General features: G+C 44.7%; 1 protein-coding gene across 17 annotated transcripts in view; it reads right to left on the bottom strand.

Moving 5' to 3' along the window:
- ARHGAP44 (Rho GTPase activating protein 44) overlaps positions 1-16,595 on the bottom strand; it is a 203,310-nt gene that overhangs the window by 23,267 nt on the left and 163,448 nt on the right. For all 17 annotated transcript variants that reach the window (XM_078373068.1, XM_002747896.6, XM_078373069.1 and 14 more), the window contains 4 exons: positions 16,165-16,245; positions 12,734-12,847; positions 11,973-12,064; positions 10,131-10,311 (listed from right to left, as the gene is read on the bottom strand). In XM_078373068.1, coding sequence (XP_078229194.1) covers positions 10,131-10,311; positions 11,973-12,064; positions 12,734-12,847; positions 16,165-16,245 — 468 coding nt within the window. The remainder of the gene's footprint in view (positions 1-10,130; positions 10,312-11,972; positions 12,065-12,733; positions 12,848-16,164; positions 16,246-16,595) is intronic.

Here is a 16,595-nt window from a genome sequence, read left to right as displayed (position 1 = left end):
ATGACTAACTCTATAATATGGAGGAATCCTTTACAAAGGGATTATCCTCCAATCATCCTTTGTAAAATGGAATTAATAAGCTGCTCTTCCTTATATTTGTTGTAAAGAGCCAATGAGAAACTAGGGGCATAAAAGAAGGACATTTCTTAGCCCTTACTAAGAAATCGGTAAGAGGTAGTTGTCAATGATAATGCTTTGTGCTTACAGGTACCAAGCACGTCTGACTTATTTTTTAAAATCTCCTCAGAGACAGAAATAAAGAGAAGGAACACAGTCTAAAATACGTTGATAAAGGAGGGAAAAGGATACTCCACTGCTGAGTCAGGCACAGTCTGACAGAGATGTTAGGAAGACCCCATCTGGCTCATGTCACCTGCACTTATGGGGTTTCCCATCAGATTTCTTCCTTTCTAAACAGACCCTACACCTCAACAGATTTTGGAGTGAGTTCTCTGATAGAAATAAAGCAGGGAACAAAAAATGAGGACTGGAGGTTATTATCAGTCCTGTTTCCCTGGGTTTCTTTTCTTTTTTTTTTTCTTTGAGACAGAGTCTTGCTCTGTTACCCAGGCTTGACTGCAATGGCGTGATCTCAGCTCACTGAAACCTCTGCCTCCCAGGTTCAAGCAATTCTCCTGCCTCAGCCTCCCGAGTAGCTGGGATTACAGGTGCACGCCACCATGCCTGGCTAATTTTCATATTTTAGTAGAGATGGGTTTCACCATCTTGGCCAGGCTGGTCTTGAACTCCTGACCTCGTGATCCACGCGCCTCGGCCTCCCAAAGTGCTGCGATTACAGGCGTAAGCCACCGCACCTGGCCCATTTCCCTAGGTTTCTTAGTCTTGCAGGGCTCTGGTGAGTAGGATGAGCCAATCTGGGTTTCAGAATAGGGGATGCTAAAAGGCTACTGAAATGATTCCAGGCTTAAAGAACAGACAAATAAAGTTGAGGAGGAGATCCTTGCAAACCCTTCTAAGTCTCACTGCCCAACTCAGGTCACCAGGGCAATAAAGGAGGCAGGAATCAGAAGGGACATCTTATCTGAAAGGTTATTTGGAAAACAAAATACACTAGGGTTCAGGAGACTCGGCCTGGAATGGTGACAGCACTTCCTGCTCATACAGGGGTTTCCTTGTTCTGGGGAGCCTCCTGCAACCACCAGCTGTCCTTGGCTGTCAGGATATTTTGTGCTTTGTCACTAAGCCCTTGGTGTTTGTATATTTTGTGCTGGCAGAATTAGCTCAATTGCTTATGGTGAGGTGGAGACCGATAAAAACATTCACGCACCTGAGATGGCAAGGAAAGGGCTTGATCAGGATGGCTCATCAGTGGGAAAGTGGGCCCCGCCATGTCGCCATGTTAAAAACATGAGGATATCACTCAAACATCTGGTTCATGTACTAAGGACAGCTCACATTTACCATGTACTGAGCTTTGTTCTAAACACTTTGTAAGCAGTATTTCATTTAATGCTCAGAATGACTCAAGTCGGTGCTTACCGTGATTTTCCCACTTTGCATATGAAGAAACTGAGGCATTCAGAGTTAAGTAAGCAGGATTTGAACTCAGAGGGGGCCTGATTGCAATGCTGACTTTCCATGTAGGGCTATTTACAGTGTTATTCTTTTCACACAGTGTAAGCAGGGAGAAGGAAGGAGAAAGAGAAGAGCTATAAATGGCTCCTTGATGCTAGCAATGAAATGGCATGCTTCTTTTAAAGTCTGCAACCTGGTAGACCACACAGGGAAAGGATTAGGCCCAGGACCAGTGGAACGACAGCTCAGGGCTTAAGAGGGAAGCAATGAAATGATGCATCCGTGAGTAGGTACTCTAGCAGTCAACTAGAGCAGTTAAGGGTAAACCAGGGGAAGATGCTGTCTGCTCACTTCTAAGCCCCCTGAACTTAGAAAATGGGTCATTCCTTTTACTTCAAGTGAGAAGGTCACTGGCATTGGGATGGGGCAAGCAAGGAAACCATGTAAATGCCTTCACGGTCACTCCCTGATGGTAAGGTTTAGAATAAGCCTGTCTTTGCTGAGGAATTGAGGCAGAAGGGGAGAGTGGACAAATGCAGTTACAGACACTGCAACCACAGTATACAACATTCTATTGTGTACCTGCCCACTAAAAGTTATGGGTCATGGTGTTCGGGAGGCTGAGGTGGGAGGATCATTGAGCCCAGGAATTTGAGACCAGCCTGGGCAACAGCGTGAGACTCTATCCCAGAAAAAACAAACAAACAAACAAAAAAACAAGAAAGCCTAACCCTGGCCAGTGTGCAGTCACTGAGACACCCTGGATGGAGACTTACCAAAATTAAAGAGAAACAAAGACCTGCCCCAGAAAAAAAAAAAAAAAAAGAGGAAAAAGGAGGAGGAGAAGGTAGAATGGGGGGAAAAAAAAGAGGAAAAGAAGCCAAAATATAAAATTTGGAAGATCTCAGCTCCAAGGAGAACAGGTATCTACACTTATCACCAGACAGAATTTTGCTGTGGCCCATTCTAGCTGAGTCGTCTGGGGTGAGTAGTTTGTTTTTGTTTATTCCTCTGAAGAACAGACATCTGCAGTGCTGTTTTTGACTCCTGCTCACGAAGAAACCTAGCTAGACGAGGTGTCAGCCGATACATGGGTGTGAAGCATTCAGGCCTACAGAGATTTGGAAGGTTTTGGGTTTTGTTCTAGAGATCAGTTACATTTGGCGAAGGTCAGCCAAGAAAGAGGAGACAGGGAAACCTGGTAGCTTCCCAAATATCCAAGAAGCTTCCCAAACACCCACTGTAGATGTGCAGATTCAGGGACTGTAAGATGAATTGTGGCAGGGAACCACAGGGTCAGCAGATGGTGTCCTGGACAGCGAAGGTGAGTGAAAGGGACACCCAAAGCTCCTAAGACAGCCTTATCTACATGCACCCAGTGAGACCTGAATTTGGTATTTTCCAGCTTTTCTGGGAGTAACTCCTCTCTTCAGTAAGTAGCAACAAAGTACCTTAACCTCTCCAGTATATATAAAGGTCAAGTTCTCTGACAACATTTCAGACTTAGTCCCAGCATCCATCAATGTCTAAGTCCAGGAAAGGAGAGCAGGGGAAGACGGTATCTATCCGAGAGCTATTGGGGAGGAACGTGATGCTAAGAAGGAGGTCGCATCACCCATGTCACTTCTCTTCTTTTTTTTTTTTTTTGAGATGGAGACTCACTCCATCAGCCAGGCTGGATTGCAATGGCGCCATCTCAGCTCACTGCAACCACCACCTCCTGGGTTCAAGCAATTCTCCTGCCCCAGCCTCCCAAGTAGCTGAGATTACAGGTGTCTGCCACCATGCCCAGCTAATTTTTTTTTTTTTTTTTTTTGTATTTTTAGTAGAGACAGGGTTTCACCATGTTGGCCGGGCTGGTCTCAAACTCCTGACTTCAAGTGATCTGCCCACCTTGGCCTCCCAAAGTGCAGGGATTACAGGCGTGAGCCATAGCACCCAGCCTGTCGCTTCTATTCTTGCCTCTGGGCTTCTTCACAGGTCCCTGAACAGTTCTGGCCCAGCTTGTCCAGGCACAGTCGGGGATGCAGTCAATGGAAGCATATGACAAATGCTTAGAGTCCAAAGCCCACTGCCATCTCCATGACTAACCAGCAAGAGAGTGTAGACATTCTGGCAAACTCTTTTGAAGGCAGTAGAAAAACAACTGATTTGACCAGAAGTCTGGCACTGTCAGAGAACAGAAGGACTGTAGAGTTATTTTCATTTATTATTTAGGACTCATGACCTAAGACACAAATTTCACTCTTCTATAAAACAAGAAAACTCAAAAAAGACACTAAAAACATAACCTGCACCCGAAACTTTCTAAGTAGGAGCTTCAAAAGTACAGAAAACAATAGTGCGATTTATTTAATAATTTGTTGCTCAGGTATTAGCAAGGTTAGGACACCCTATATATCACATCAACACTCAATGGCTAAACTAGGAACGTTTGATAATTTTTTTTTTAATGTACCACTAAGTCCTTTATTCAAAGTGGCAAAATTATTCAGTGGTTCTAAATCCCAGATGCACATGAGAATCACATACTTATCCCAGGCCAGGCCATTTAAATCAGATGGGGAGATCTGGGGCAGGTGAGGGAGTTGCAGGGTTCTTTTTTTCTTTTCTTTTTTTGAGATAGAGTCTCCCTCTGTTGCCCAGGTTGGCGTGCAGTGGCACGACCTCAGCTCACTGTAACCTCCACCTCCTGGGTTCAAGCGATTCTCCTGCCTCAGCCTCCTGAGTAGTTGGGATTACAGGTGCCCACAACCATGCCTGGCTAACTTTTGTATTTTTTTTAGTAGAGCAAGGTTTTACCATGCTGATCAGGCTGGTCTTGAACCCCTGACCTCGGCCTCCCAAAGTGCTGGGATAACAGGCATGAGCCACCATGCCCGGCCTTTTTTCTTTTTTTTAAAGCTTGTTCTGGTTATCTTTGTTATGTAACAAACTGCCCCAGAACTTAGCATGCTTATCTGGGTCACCAATCAACAGTTCTGGCAGGGCTTGGCAAGGCCAGCCTGCCTGCACACACAGCACTGGTGCAAGGCCGGCCTGCCTGCACACACAGCACTGGTGCAAGGCCGGCCTGCCTGCACACACAGCACTGGTGCAAGGCCGGCCTACCTGCACACACAGCACTGGTGCAAGGCCGGCCTGCCTGCACACACAGCACTGGTGCAAGGCCGGCCTGCCTGCACACACAGCACTGGTGCAAGGCCGGCCTGTCTGCACACACAGCACTGGTGCAAGGCCGGCCTGTCTGCACACACAGCACTGGTGCAAGGCCGGCCTGTCTGCACACACAGCACTGGTGCAAGGCCGGCCTGTCTGCACATACAGCATTGGCAGAGTGGTCTGACTTGGACTGAAGACTCCAGGAAGACTCCTTCTCAGAGCTGGGAGTTGTGCTGGCATCAGAACAGTGCTCAGCTAGGCTTGAGGGCTGGGGACTTCCATTTATCTCCAAGGTGCTGCTTGGATTTCCACATAGGATGGTACTGGGTTCCAAGAGTGAGTGTCCCCAGAGACCCAGTAAGAATCTATAGGCTTCTGCTGACCTAGCCTCAGAAGTCCCAGAACATCACTTCTGCCATATCCTACTATGAGTCAAGCCACTCATTAGAGCAACTCAGACTTGAAAGGAGGGCAATTAGATCCCCACACTCCCTGGGAGGACAATCAAAGCACCAGCTGCCATGTTTACCACAAAGCTCTTGGTGTGGAGCTGCAGTGGATGATTGTATTGGCTTCCTGTGGCTGCTGTCAAAAGTACCACGGGGTTGGTAAACAACAGAAATTTATTTTCTAAATAAATGAGAATCAGTACCACCAGGTGGAAATCAAGGACGAAGTAGGGCTTTGCTCCCTCTTCAGCTTCTGGTAGCTGTTGGCAATCTCTGGCTTAGAGTCATCTCTTCAAATTTCTTTCTTTTTTTTTTTTTTTTGAGTACGAGTCTTGCTTTGTTGCCCAGGGTAGAGTGCAGTGGTGTGATCTCAGCTCACTGCAACCCCCTGGTTCAAGTGATTCTCCTTCTTCAACCTCCTAAGTAGTTGGAATTATAGGCGCAAACCACCACTCCTGGCTAATTTTTTGTATTTTTAGTAGAGACAGGGTTTCACCATGTTGGTCAGGCTGGTATTGAACTCCTGACTTTGTAATCCACCCGCCTCAGCCTCCCAAAGTGCTGGGATTACAAGTGTGAGCCACCACTCCCAGCCATCTCTTCAAATTTCTCTCTGTTCCATCCTCACATTTCGTGTGTGTGTGTGTGTGTGTGTGTGTGTGTGTGTGTGTGTGTAGTAAAATCTCTCTCTGCTTTCCTCTTAATAAGGATGCATGTGACGTCATGTAGAGCCCACCTTGATAATCCAAAATGATCAATCTGCTTATTTCAAGATCCTTATTTTAATCATATATTCCAAGACCTTTTACCCAAATAAGGAAATATGAATTGTTTCCAGAGTTTCAGATCTATTTTTCTTTGGGGGATGGGCATTATTCTACCTACCACAATAATGAAAAATGTACATGTAAGCTCCTGAATTGGACCCTAAGTCCTGCTAAAGAAACCCAGCTTCCTGCATCATTTTGAATCAGAAAGGCATCAGGTCCAGAGCCCAGAGTTGTGAGGGGAGTAAAGCTTCATATGATGCCCAGGACATAACAGCCATCAGCCTAGGAAAGTGTCACTGACACAGATGGGGAACTTACCATTTCTTTCCAATTTTATCCAGTTTTCTTGCCCCAATTTTCTTTTTTTAAAATAAGTATCTGCTTTATTGATATATAATTCATATACACTTTTTTAACCTGTCCAAAAACCTTCAATAACATGAGCTTTAATTTCTCAGGGTTTCAATGAGCAGTGTGAAGATTTTAAAATACATCTCATAGATTTCTAAAGATCACAAATGGGGCCAATGTAGAGAATTCCCCTAAGGTTACTAAGATAACATAGGGGCTCAAGAGATGCAAGTTTCTTTCCTCTCCCCACAAACACCCACAACTTTAGGTTTCACTTTCTCTTAAGGTCAGGTAAGAACTGATGTTCTGCAATTCACTGTACCTCCTTAAAACATATGCACAGATGCTCTATCCCAGACAACTCAGGGAGGGCTACCCTAAACCAGTAAGACCTTCATTGAATTTAACATTTAATACATATTTTAAATTATATATATTTTTAGGCCAGGTGTAAAATCATGCCTGCACTTTGGGAGGCTGAGGCAGGCAGTGTAATCCCAGCACTTTGGGAGGCTGAGGCAGGCAGATCACCTGAAGTCAGGAGTTCAAGACCAGCCTGACCAATATGATGAAACCCTGTCTCTACTAAAAATACAAAACTTAGTTGGGCATAGTGGTGGGTACCTCTAATCCCAGCTACTCAGGAGGCTGAGACAGGAGAATCACTTGAACCCAGGAGGCAGAGTTTGCAGTGAGCTGAGATCGTGCCATTGCCCTCCAAGCCTGGGCAGCAAAAGCGAAACTCTGTCTCAAAAGTAAAAATAAAAATAAAATCCATATTTTATGTACAACAATAATTTATGTAATAAATTTCCTATACTCTTGAAGTAGATGGTGGCAGTTTCAACTTTACATAAGAATAGTATATAGAATGGACATGTCAGTTACAAAATTCTTAAGCAGGAGAGCTTTATCAGAGACAAGGCATCACTTAAGATATTGCTCAAGCTTTTGCATCTGCCTGCAGAGAGTGGGCCAGCGACCTCTCAGTATCTCAATGCATCTGCAGTGGTAACTCTCTCTTAGAGGCCATTTGGAGTGCACCCAGGGGGCACTGGAATCAGACCAGATCTGGCAGAGAGAATGGAGGAGCGATATAGGGGCACAATTTGGATGCAGACACACCTGGAACGTAACATCAGGGGTGCTGTATCACCCAGCCAGAACCAGAATTTACCCTCAAGAGTGTCCCTTCAGCTTACACAGATTTCACAAAGGAACTGAATTAATAAGATTTAAAAACAAATTCCAGTATACTCTCTAGTTCTGACTCTTGGATTCTAAGTATGTTCCTTTTTATAGATTAAAGACATTTTTTTCTGAGGCCAAGCACAGTGGCTAACACCTATAATTCCAGTACTTTGGGAGGCAGAAGCAGGAGGATCACTTGAGGTTAGGAGCTCAAGACCAGCCTGGCCAACATGGCAAAACCCCATCTCTACTAAAAATACAAAAATTAGCCAGGTGTGGTGGCTCCCGCCTGTAATTCCAGCTACTCCAGAGGTTGAGGCATGACAATTATTACTTGAAACCAGGAGGCGGTGGCTACAGTGAGCCAAGACTGCACCACTCCATGCCAGCCTGGGTGACAGAGCAAGCCTCTGTATTAAAACAAAACAAAAAGGAAATTTTTTCCTACTCATTTGAATTTCTTTCTTTCTTTCTTTGTGAAACAGAGTCCCGCTCTGTCGCCCAGGCTGGAGTACAATGGCACAATCTCGGCTCACTGCAACCTCCAACTCCTGGGTTGGTGATTCTCTTGCCTCAGCTGCGATTACACGTGACAGCCACCATGTCCAGCTAAATTTTTTTGTATTTTATTTTAGCAGAGATGGGGTTTCGCCATGTTGGCCAGGCTGTTCTTGAACTCCTGACCTCAGGTGATCCGCCCACCTCAGCCTCCCAAACTGCTGGAATTACAGGCATGAGCCACTGTGCCTGGTTTCTACTCCTTTGAATTTCTAATAATTTCCTTTTTTTTTCTTTCTCCACTAAGTGAAGAACAATAAATACCAGGATAGTGCACATAAACAATTCCCACCTGCCACATACAAATAGTCTCTGACCGGTGAGGTAACAAAGAAGAGATACTGGCCATTGTGAACGTTTTACCATCATCCCAGGAAACAAGCCGCAGTCTCCTCTGCCAACTTTAGTGCTCCAATACCAACTCCCATTCAGAAAGAAGCAGGGTGAAAAGTAAGATTCACACACCTCTAACAGTTCTAGGATTTTCAACCTTCCCTCCCGTGCCCTTTAGGTCATGGTCCTTTCAAGCACATCTTTCTGGCTGCCCAGTGGTCTGTCAGGAAAGAGGAAGGTTCCAGCCATCTTACTTCCTGTTGTCTCCATTTCTGATAGTTCCATTCAATGCTTTATGCTCTCATCTATCCTAAGGGAGCAGCTAAATTTTATTTTATCATAGTAATTTTTTTTTTGAGATGGAGTCTCACTCTGTCACTCAGGCTGGAGTACAGTGGTGCAATCTTGGCTCACTACAACCTCTGCCTCCCAGGTTCAAGCAATTCTCTGCCTCAGCCTCTCAAGTAGCTGGGATTACAGGCGCCCACCACCACACCTGGCTAATTTATGTATTTTTAGTAGAGATGGAGTTTCACCATCTTGGTCAGGCTGGTCTTGAACTCCTGACCTTGAGATTCACCAGCCTCAGCCTCCCAAAGTGCTAGGATTACAGGTGTGAGCCACTGCACCTGGCTGTAATTTTTAATTTCTAACCAAAGTTTACTGAACAAACTTGCCTGACCAACCCCCTCCTGTAAGAGGGATTCGTAGGTGCCTGTGGCTTGCTGAACATGCTCATTCGTTAGTCCACATCCTCTGGTTGCCATGGCTGAGCTGGTGCTCACTGTGAGTCAGCTGTGCTTGTTATGAAACCTGTTTATGCCCATCTTACTTGCTACAGGAATCATTATGTAGTTCAATATTATATAAACTAATTTAACATGAGTGTGCACAGGGTTGTTCCTATGCAAATTAAGTTGAATATACTTACAAGCCTCTTAACAGCTGCATTAAAGTAGTTACAGATGTTAATAATAAAAGGAAAACATATTAAAAATCTAGAAAGATTTTACACTCAAGCTGTTTCAAGTTTTAGGCTGAAGCTGGAAATGTTCAACTGTACATAGAAGGTATTGTGCCAGAATGCAAATGAGCTTATTTATAATCAAAGTAAAGCCACTACAAATTTGGGAACTGATCTACATATATACATTTTGATTCCAAATAAAGGGTGTATGTATTTCTTTTTTAATTCCCCTCAATGACTACCTTTTTTCTTTTATTTAATGATAGAGTTTCACTGCTGTTATCCAGGCTGGAGTGCAATGGTGCAATCTGGGCTCACTGCAACCTCCACCTCCTGGACTCGAGCAATCTCCTGCTTCCGACTCCCAAGTAGCTGAGATTACAGGCATGCAACACCATGCCTGGCTAATTTTTGTATTTTTAGTAGAGACAGGTTTCTCCACATTAGTCAGGCTGGTCTCGAACTCTCCAACTCCGGATCTCAGGTGATTCACCCAACTCAGCCTCCCAAAGGGCTAGGATTACATGCATGAGCCACTGTGCCTGACCCAGTGACTGCCTTTTCTTCCTTTTGAAGACAACTAATTAATACTGATCACAACTGTGTCAGCTAAGAAGGCTACACTGACCTCTGATCTAAAGAGAGGCAAGTCAAAGAAACTCATCCCAGAGACAGCTCAATTGCTACAAGTCACCTGAACCATTGAGAGGAGTCAGTGCAGCCTTTCCATAATTCTGCTTTTGTTACATCTCACCCACCCACTCCACCACCTTTCCCAATCCCCAGTGCTGAGAAAGAGACACCAGTTCATACCCATCCTTTTTGTAAAACTCCAACATCATATTATCCGTGGCGACACTGAGGGGCCGGCGGGCCTGCTCGGGCTGGCGCCGGTCAGCGGGGTCCATGTCTGGGGAGGGCATTGAGCTGTAGTTGGCATTATGGTTCACATGTACTGGACTCCCATAATTGCCAGTAATGTTGAATTCTATCTCTGTGGGGAAGAAAGAATTGGTGCACGTGAACACTCGGTCTCCCACACCCTTCCTGGGTAGGGGAGCAATGAGTACAGCCACCCAATCCCTCATATGTCATCCCTAGAAAATTTCATCCCATGGTTCCGCATATTATTTCACCTTATTAATCACATCAGCAGGCCAAAAAGGGGAACACATGTGATCACCTAGATAGGCATTTAATAAAGCAATGTCAATTTGTGACCAAAAAAAGACTTAGTACAAACAGACACAGATACTTTCTGAAATATACGAAATTATCTTTCTAAAATCTCGTGCTTAAGACTAAAAGCACAGCGATGTCCTAATCAAATCAGAAGAAAAGGCAATGCCCACTATCACTACCATTACTTAACACCATTTGAGAAATGCTAGCCAATGGAATTAGTCAAGAAAATAAAATAAGAGGCAATATTTGTATTTATAGATGATGTTACTGCCTTTCTGGAAAACCACAGGAAATCAATTCAAGACATTAGAAATAGTTAATAGATTTCATCAAAGTCGTTTTTTGGCTGTCAAAGAGATACACAGAAATACTCATCCCATCCTTTCCTAGTCAATGAGAATAAATTAGCTCTGCACAATTCTGTCTGCCTGCAGTGGTAATGAATTAGCTCAGCCACAGAACCTATAGGATTACTGCCTTGACTCCTATCTCCTTTATTTCTTTATCTTGATTCCCAACCCTGTGTTACTCAACTCTTAAGGAGTCAGCAGTTCAGACCTTAAAACACATGAAGCAAAAGAAAGACAAACTTCTTCAATGTTAGAACAGCATTAATTGATTACCTCTAATGGGCAGAGCACAGAATTACTAACGTATTATCCTCACATGCCTTAACAGCTATTGTGGCACAGCCAAAAGCATTCCCTTAATGTCTACCAAACATAAGGTACAGTACCAATTATTTTCTTTTTAAGCAGATGTCAAATTTAATGTAACAACTGCTGTCTCTTCAAAGCTGTCACCATTGAGAGTCATCTACTTATGGAATGAGGCTTCTGTGGCTCAGAACATCTCTGAAACTTCCTCTTAGGAAGCTGCCTTGAGAGCCTAATTTTGAAGCAGGCATTAAAAAAGAAAAGAATCTCATTGCCTTTGAGATTGAGCTCCACCTTCCCAAGCTGAGGGACAACTCAAAGGCACAACCTAGGGTAGCAAAAGGGGATAAGGCACCCAGATGATCTGTTAGTCCTGAATAAAAGTCCCCATCCATATCAGGACTCAGTCTCCCTCTGCATCTGTAAAGTGAAGGATTTGGAGCAGAGGATCTCTCTTTCCTTCCTGCACCAGCATTCCAAGATTTGTAGATTTGAGGAAAACATAGTATGGATATTAGATCAGTAAAATCCATGGACATGGTTTAGTACACACAGTGGACACTTTCAGGCCAGAGCATCCCTTGAAATAGAGATTACAGAATAGGAAGCTGATGCTACCCTGATATGTGGATGCCTTTGTGTGTGTGTGTGCATGCGTGTGTGTGTGTGTGTGTGTGTGTGTGCGTGTGTGTTTATAAGGGAATCCCAAAAAAAAAAGCCTGTGGGCAGTGGTACTTGGCTTCAAAGGTTCAGGACTCCCAGTGATATTCCCGTTCCCTGCCTCCTGCCCCTCCACCTAGGTGCTGTCACGTACCCCCAGGGAAGAACCAGTCTGCATGCTGGATGATAGGTTCAATGATCCCAACAATTTGCAACGACACGGTGGTCATCATCTCTGTAATATTCCTGTAAGCAGAGAGAAGAGACAGACAGGGTGAAGTCACCAGCTAAGGCAGGGTTTGAGGCCCATGGTCCTCTGGCCGCAGAGCCCAGGAAGGGGCCCTGGACTGGAACTCTGCAGGTGGAGGTTTGAGAGCAGACTTTCTCTTGGGAGGGACACTTCACCTTTCTGAGCTTCTCTTTTTCCATCTCTACAATGGGGATAACCCCAGGGCCCATGAACAATACCTACAAAGCCACTTTTAACATGAGATATGATTCTCCTCCGTCCCATCCCTGTGATTCTCATCCTCTTTCCAATTCTGCTGTCTCTGGAGACAGCCCTCTATCCCTCTGAATCCCGATGCTGGGATGTGTCCTCTGATGACAGTCTAAGAGCTTGCCTGGCCTGTGCCACCATGTCCTATGCCCTTTTCCCCCATCCCAATGCTGACTTAAGTAGCTCAGAGAAGACCTTTATTTCAGACCCGTAGCTCTGGGACCATCAACAAAAAGAAAGATGTGCAGAATTTGTGCTTCCTCCTCAGCCTAAAAAAAGACCAGGCCAAAAGAGACATAGGGTTTGGAAAATACAAGAGGCAGGTGCTTAGCTGGGGCCCCAGCTGGCCTGCCTGCCCTGCCCAGGCCCTGCAGTCCCACCTGCTCACCCACATGGCTCCTCCACTCTGTACTCACCCTTCTGCTTGTGGCCATAGGAGGTTGGGTCCTAAAACAATCGCCATGTTACTGGGAGTCATCTTGTTTACATCTTGATATTCTGACAGCTTGGATAAAAATTTAATCAAGTATCTAAAAGAAAATTAGAAGGGCCAGGTTTAACCAGGGCTCAATAACAGCCATGTTCCCCCAGGGACTGGAGAGAAATTTCTCTTATGTCACATATCTCACTGACTAGGAGACCCATGCATCCTGCAATGTAATAAAGACACGTCATGTGACAGGAAATGGAAATTCTGCGTCCTCTTTCCAAAAACAGAGGCTCAGATCTCACTGGGTCAGGTGTGAACATCTGCTTCAACTAATACTGGCCAGGAAGTCTCCATCTTTCCTTCTGACTCAGTATATAATGACTTGAAGCACCTCACTTTTTTGTTGTTGTTATTGTTGTTTTGAGAAGGAATCTCCCTCTGCCGCCAGGCCGGAGTGCTGTGGCACAATCTTGGCCTACTGCAACCTTCGACTCCCTGGTTCAAGTGATTCTCCCGCCTCAGCCTCCCAAGTTGCTGGGACTACAGATGCGTACCACCACACCCGGCTAATTTTTGTATTTTTAGTGAAGACGGGGTTTCATCATGTTGGCCAGGATGGTCTTGATCTCCTGACCTTGTGATCCACTTACCTCAACCTCCCAAAGTGCTAGGATTATAGGCTTAAGCCACCACGCCCATCCCACCTTGCTTTTTACAAACGCCATTACCTGCCATTTTCCCTGTGGGCAGCAGTGATAAACAGTATGTCTAAGTACTATTGGCAGGAACATCTACATGCTAGGGGTGGTGTTTCCTGGAGTTTCCCTCAGTTGGGTGCTCTGGAAAGATCCAATAAAGAAAAAGTCCAACACAGACTTAGTATATGACCCAGCAATTCCACTCCTAGGGATAATACCCCAAGAAAGCTGCCGACACACAAACTTGTACATGAATGTTCATGGAATCATAATTATTAACAATAGTCAAAAGGTAGAAATTACCCAAATACCCATAAAGGGATGAACAGATAAATTACATGTGGTATGTCTATACAATGGAATATTATTCAGCCACACAAAAAAATGAAGTATTGACACATCCCGCAACATGGATAAATCTGAAAACATTATGCTAAATGAAAGAGGACAGACACAAGAGGCCACATATTATATTATTCCATGTCTATGAAATGTCTAGAATAGGCAAATCTATGGCACCAGAAAGTACATTAGTGGTTGCTTAGGGGCGTGGTTGGGGAAAATAAGGAGTGACAGCTAATGGGAAGGGGATTTCTTTTTTGAGGTAAGGGAAATGATCTAAAATTAGACACTAGTAATAGTTGCAAAACTATATGCACACACTAAAAACTACTACATTGTACATGTTAAAAAAGTTCAATGGTTTGTAAATTATAACTTAATGAAGTTATTCTACAAAAAGAGCCAGCAAAGTAGCTATATAAAAATAAAATGAACACAATGAAGAAGCTATGTACAAATTTTAAAAAACAGCTCTGGCAAACCACACTAAAAATCTGCCAGGCCCTGACAAGAGGACCTGGGACACCCCAGGGCACATGTTTTCTCCTGGCCTCTTAGTTACAACAGGCTGTGGTCCTCACCCCATTTTGCTTGGGTCATAGTGCTGCGACTCATTTGGGATTTTCTGCTCACCTTCATCGGCCCAGTACAAAGTCCAGCAGACTCATGTCCTAGCATGTAGTCACTTAGCTGTCACTGTGACAATTCCACCCATAGCTTCTACTGGCCATGCCTTACCCTCCAAGAGGCCACACAGGTCTGGATCAGTATGTGGGAGCTAAGCTGAGAGCTTAGGCCAACCCATGGGCTGGGCAGCGGCCTAGGGCGATGGTCAGCAACATGCCATGAGTTGAACCCATCTGAGTCCCACTCCTGGGATTTTATTTGTAATCTACATACAATTTACTAGTTTAACTATTTTTAGGTATATAATTCGGTCGCATTAAGTACATTCACAGTGTTAGGAAACTATCACCACCATCAGTTTCCAGAATGTTTTCATCTTCCCTAGCTAAACTTTGTCCACATTAAACAATAGTCTTGGCCAGGTGTGGTGGCTCACCCAGCACTTTGGGAGGCCAAGGCAGGTGGATCACCTGAGGCCAGGAATTTGAGACCAGCCTGGCCAACATGGTGAAATCCGGTCTCTGCTAAAAAAAAAAAAAAAAAATAGTAGTCCCAGCTACTCAGGAGGCTGAGGCAGGAGAATCACTCAAACCCAGGAGGTGGAGGTTGCAGTAAGCTAAGATCACACCACTGGACTCCAGCCTGGGAGACAGAGTGAGACTGTCTCAAGAAAAACAAAACGAAAACAATAATCTCCCACCCCTAAACCCCTGGCAACCATTCCTAGCCCCTGGCAACCACCACCCCATTTTGTTTTTCTATGAGTTTGACCACTCCCAGTATGTCATATAAGTAGAATCATATATTGCATTTGTCCTTTGTGTTTTGCTTCTTTCACGTAGCATAGTGTCCTCAAGGTTCATCCATGGGATGACAAGAATGAGAATGGCATCCATTAAATGAACATACCACATTTCGTTTATCCATTTATCTGTAGACAGACAACTGATTTTCCATCTTTTACCTACTGTGAATACTGCTGCTATGAATACAAGTGTGCAGAGAGTGAGTCCCTGCTTTTGATTCTTGTGGGTACATGCCCAGAAGTGGAACTGTTAGATCCTACAGTAATTCTGTGTTTAACTGTTTGAGGAACTGCCCTCCCATCATTCTGGGGATTTTTAGCACAAACACAGAAATAATCAGGCAGATGACAGGAGGTGTTGATGCTGAAAATCTGCATCCTAAGAAGCTGGGAGGAAAGGTGGTAGGGCCGGGACAGGCGCTGGCCAGACAATGCAGTAAAGAAGCAGAGTGTGAAGCAGTGGGAGCTGGGTGCAGAGAAGGATCTGCACGCAGGAAACAGAAGCGCAGACAGTAGCAAGAAAAGCGAGAGGCAGACGTGGAACACGGGCATGGTGGCACGCTGGAAATACTCTCCCTCGCCTCTCCTTCCTGTGGACTTGCTCAAGAACACTTCTGCTTTCCCCACCTCCCACATAGGTCAGCTTCTCCCGGGTGTCCACAAACACCTGTCTTTACCATAAATCCCCACTATCTTAAGATCACTTGCATTAATCTTCGCTCCTTTAATGGAATTAGCCAACGGTTCACTTCTTTGAGTCCATTTCCTTATCTGCAAAATGTCAATAATTATCCCTGCCTTATCTCACAGGGTGGTTTGGGGTTTAAAAGAGACCATGTGTGTTAATAATACCTTGGACCTCATAAGATGCTGTGCATGGTGAGCAGCATGACTTTTAGTTGGGGAGCTGTAAGCCCAAGCCATACGTCTACAGTATCCACTTACCGGATGTTGTTGTGATTGGCCTTGGGCAACTTTTCACAAGCATTCCATAGAGCCTGAAGCTTCTTGTCTTGCTCCTGGATACTGGGAAATTGATAGGAAAAGGCATTGGTTGAGCACGAATCAATAAAGTCTCATTGGAAATCATATTAACCAATGACTATAATATTTGATACCAAAGAACCAACCATTGTAACTGACCATATCAGCAAGCTAGTATTAAACAATTTGGTTATTATTATTTACCCCCTCTGTGTGCTCCTTCTGTCTTGTCCTATGCTATATAAGAATGCTTCCTCTGCACACATCAGAGGCCCCAGGTGAATATGCGCCAGAGACCAGAGACCTGCTCTGGTGTGGCAGGGTTATGGGGCTAAAGGAGGACCCAGGATACCAGTTAGGGAGCTTGGCCTCTGGGCTATTCTGAGCCTGTA

This window comes from Callithrix jacchus, chromosome 5 (assembly GCF_049354715.1).
Source record: "Callithrix jacchus isolate 240 chromosome 5, calJac240_pri, whole genome shotgun sequence".
Taxonomy (NCBI): domain Eukaryota; kingdom Metazoa; phylum Chordata; class Mammalia; order Primates; family Cebidae; genus Callithrix; species Callithrix jacchus.
The sequence above is the reverse complement of the archived record's forward strand: the minus strand, read 5'-3'. Positions and strand labels throughout refer to the sequence as shown.